The following is a 4,468-nucleotide window of genomic DNA, read 5'->3' as shown; positions in this document are numbered from 1 at the left end:
TATCAGTATGAGTGGCTTTCCTATACACTGTGTGATTAAACATGCCATTTTGTCCCCTCATAATTAAAATGTCAAGAAGGGCTAGACGGTTATTTTAATAATATAATGAATAAATCGCGTTTAAAATCCGTTGAAAAATTTTTAATTTCTAAATGTATAATCCTTTAATATACCTAATTCATCAAATAATCACCTAAATGATAAGAGCTAAAACCAACTTTCTATGGGACAAGCTGTTAGCTTCAGCTCCACCCGTGGTTCTTACATAGCCTCACTCAGTAAAGTTGAAGCTTTCTAATGGTGAAAGAATTTTAAAATCGCTTCAGTAGTTTTTGGGTGAAAATATTTCAAACATGCTTACATACAAATATTTCTTTATAATATTACTTGTTATACTCGTTGAATACATTTTTGCTGTGAAAAATTCGATCGGGTCACTGACATGATGTCATTTCTTTTTAGTTTTAGTTGTAAAGTTCTGAGTAAGCTATTTTCACATCCATCTGTGGTCCCTACGACTGCTTACTGCTTTTGTCTTCTTCATGAGCCAATCATAATTCTGGATATATTTGAATCAACAAATATGACTACTAAATCTTTTACTAGAAACATTTTTAGATCCATTTTAAATGCATACATGCTCAGTCTATTGTGAGGACAAATAACGGACCTTCTATTTTATCTTCCTATTTTTCGCATGGGTTAAATTTTTCACAAATACTAAGTAAATTTACTTTGCATTTCTTAATAACGTTTTTCATAAGTTCATAACTAGTAGCTATTTAATATTCCTCTTGAGTACCATTAAAAGAGACTCTTAAAGATTTTTTTCCGGTACAATTGAGATTCATGAAAATCAGTCACGTTCGGCAACTAATTTTAACAGGAGTCTATAAAATTCAACCCGGATACCGATATGGAAAATAATTTTGTGTGGATATCACAGGACTTATACGTCGCCGGCCACGGGCACAATGGATGTATAAACATAAACAGAACTATTTCCTGTAAAAATTGCAGAGCGAAACGCACTGCGAATTGTATGATTGGACAATGCAGCCATTTAAAAACGTTTAAATGGAATATTGAATGGTGGAATCTGAATGCTAATTCTGCGTTTTACGCCAGATTTGAAATGTGTTTGGCAGCGAAAAATTAAATTACGTTTTTCATTCGCGTGACCGAAAAATACGATTATTAACAGATTTTTAACGTTACTGGTAGTCACGGTTTAAGTTAAGATTTAAATATATTTTCGTCTCAATTCCTTAATTAGCTGATATAATTGAGACTGAATTAATGATGTTTGTCTAAAATTTATTCCCTTAAATTTATATTTTCTATAGCCTGTAGCTTTTCATAGATAAACTCGAAATGATCGATGTGTCTTGGGACGTCTTTAATTAATATAATTTGAATTTGCAGCTCATTCCAAGAATACCTGCTGTGTTCAGAGAGAACGGTTCAGAGGTCGTGCGGTGATGAAGCAGCTTTGTTCACTAGTGCATTCCTTAAACGGATGGCTTCTAACATTATTAAGGTTTGTATTTCATTATCAATTCTAAGTTTCTTTAGTATTACTTTATTAGCTTTGATATACTATTTGCTCATTCTATTTAAGTACTACCTACATATTATATGAGAGAGAAATTTTAAAATTTTAAATGCTTTCATTGTTAATTTCACTTCACACTTCTTGTATGTTTTTAAAGTATATTTTAGTCTACTAAAAATCACATGTGATATTAACCAGGTTAACACCTTTTCTTTATTCCACAGAACTTTTGTTTCGATTATCGGGGGCAGGAATGTGGCTTGGCAGACATAGGAACGTCGAATCAACTCAATATAATCCTAATCGTTGTTACTATTTTAGCAACTATACTTCCTCATATATCGCTGGTTCCCGCGTAATCTAATCAACTTCGTGTAGTAGGAAATCGAATTTTTAATTACACTTATTTCATAGTTGTAATTAGTGTGGGAACTTTCTTGCGAGCGACGCGACGATGCAATATGCAGTGAGGTGTAAATAATTAATGTAGGTTTACTCAGGTCGTATATTTTGCTATACCTGATGGCTAGCAGAGGTTGTGTTTGAGATGTATGGTTGTATGGATGATATAGTTACGTTTAGCTCATGTTACCTGCTAATTTTAAGATTAGTGCATTGAGATTTGAAATGAAGAGAACAACTATTTTTGTTTTGCTTTATACAAGGTTATTTTTGTACGTTTCGCTTCTGTTCATAGCTTGTTAATAAGTAGGCACGTAATCCATTATTTATTTTATATGCCATGATTTAATGTTTCGATATTTTTGCTTACTTTATTATTATATCTTTGTATCATCCCTTTTATCAATATAGTTTTATTAGAACAGTATAAATGTACATCTGTGGAGTTATTTTATATTTGATATCAAAATAAATCTTTTATGACCGTCTTGCTAGTTTATAAATATTTTTTTGCAATTTAAATATGTCAGGCATAATAATAATAATAATAAACTCAATTGTTCAAATATTTATTTGTAAAATATGTTAGTTACTGTTACCTTAGCATGCATTAGCATGGAGTCGTCGAATATTTTGCGCCAAAGACTGGATGGAATTCGTGAAGGCATTTAGAGAAGGATTATAATTCATATTGTTATGTTCCTAATAGTGTAGGTAATGTCATATGAATATTATATACCACTTCACCATGTATCTTTTGCAAATAATTCGAATAAAATCATGTTATATAGCATATTACGTGTTAGTTAGACATTCGACATGCGATATCTTATATTATACAAAAGTATTAAATGTTAAATTACTCACGTAACAATGTAATGTCTGTATAAATTATAATTCGATACGATAATAATTACCCACGATTATTCAAATACAATAAAATATTGAGTTTATTTAATGTTTTATTATAAAACATATAATTTACATATAAAATAAGAATGTTATTTAAAAACGATAGTATTTGTATGCCTTTCATCATGTATAACAACAAACATGTGAATGAAACATTTACAAGATAAAATTAAGATAGAATACAATAAATATTGTGTAACAATTATTATTGCCCATTCACCTATGTATTTAATACGTGTAAGTTAAGCTCAATTTTCATTTTTTAATAAAGACATTTGTTGTGTTATTGCTATCAATAATTTATTACGTGTTTGTATGATTTCTTTATGATTTCTATCGTAAACTAGGTAGCTATGTACGAACGTTACAAAATTAAAATATTATGTTACTTAGCTCAGAACTTCCTGTGATAGTTTGATGAAATTAATAGAAATAAGTTGATATTATTTGCTATTAAAATATGTTAAGATTTTTTCAGGCGTTTCATTTATTCTACTTTATAGTTAGTCATATTAAAATATAAAGCCTTTCTTGTCAAATTTCAATTACTGTATAAATTAGATTTTTTTATGTCTATTGAGGCACTGTCGGTAATTCGCCAACGATTTTCGATTGAAAAGATTTGCGATTTAATTTCTATTCTTTTTTACATCAGGGCACCAGCAGAAATATATACGCAAATATTTATGTGTTTTGCAGAATTTGCAACGGTCGAAGGTTTTAAACACGATAAATTATTATGTCGTGATATGACGAAATTTCGCGCATTATCTGGCAGACGCTTCGACAAGACCATAGGTTCTAGAAAAACCCAGAAATTCGATTGTCCTACCTATAAAAAACCCATGTTTTCTCTTCATTAACCATTGTTTTCCTGTCTTTTTTATTTTTTCTATTTTCTCTTTTAATAAAACACGATAATAAGAAAATATAATTGAAGTTAGTTTAACGACGGATAATACGTCAGTATTATCTATTATAGTATTATGTTATCTGTTGTATTATATATTCTTTCGTATAATGTAGACGTGCCCATAGCGTGCCTCAAGCACTTATAAACTAAAAAAGTATCGGTACAACTTGTATCTAGTTTATGATTTATTCATGCGTCGTTTATTTATCACTATCAGAGTCGTTACGACTTTTAAACTAAGTTTTGTTAACAGCTCCCAGGGCGTAATTTAATACTTTGAACATGCAATGCGATTTTTGTATTTTTATAAAAAAGTTTTACGAGTGTTTCTCAATGCAAAGACAATTACGTAAAATATGTAATTATTATGTTACTTAGAGGTTGGTGCTCGAGAACCATTAAATTTTTAGGAGTTTCTTGCAATACTGTGTTTTATTGTGGGAGTCGAGCACGCTTCGGCACGAATTGGGCCAGCTCGCACCGGGGAAGTACCACACCCCCACAGAAAACCGGCGTGAAATAGTGGCATGCCATTGTGTTTCGTTCGGTGAGTGGGGGAGCCGGAGGCCCGTTTTCCTTTTCCTCACCCGTCCTAGTCCATTCCTTCTTTTCAGTCCTTAATCCCTTCCTTTTCCCTTACCCCATAAAAGCGGGCAGCGCATTCACAGAGGTACTACCTTTGCGAA

The 4,468-nt window shown here is 31.3% G+C and overlaps 1 protein-coding gene across 1 annotated transcript in view; it reads left to right on the top strand.

Moving 5' to 3' along the window:
- LOC119832544 overlaps positions 1 to 3,342 on the top strand; it is a 15,966-nt gene extending 12,624 nt beyond the window's left edge. The window contains exons 4-5 of the mRNA XM_038356207.1: positions 1,426 to 1,540; positions 1,780 to 3,342. Of these exons, the coding sequence (XP_038212135.1) occupies positions 1,426 to 1,540; positions 1,780 to 1,914 (250 nt within the window). The 3' untranslated portion in view covers positions 1,915 to 3,342. The remainder of the gene's footprint in view (positions 1 to 1,425; positions 1,541 to 1,779) is intronic.
- The last annotated feature ends 1,126 nt before the right edge of the window (positions 3,343 to 4,468 follow it).

The sequence above is a fragment of the Zerene cesonia genome, chromosome 15 (genome assembly GCF_012273895.1).
Source record: "Zerene cesonia ecotype Mississippi chromosome 15, Zerene_cesonia_1.1, whole genome shotgun sequence".
Taxonomy (NCBI): Eukaryota; Metazoa; Arthropoda; class Insecta; order Lepidoptera; family Pieridae; genus Zerene; species Zerene cesonia.
Note: the sequence above shows the minus strand (reverse complement) of the source record. Positions and strands in the feature narration are given on the sequence as shown.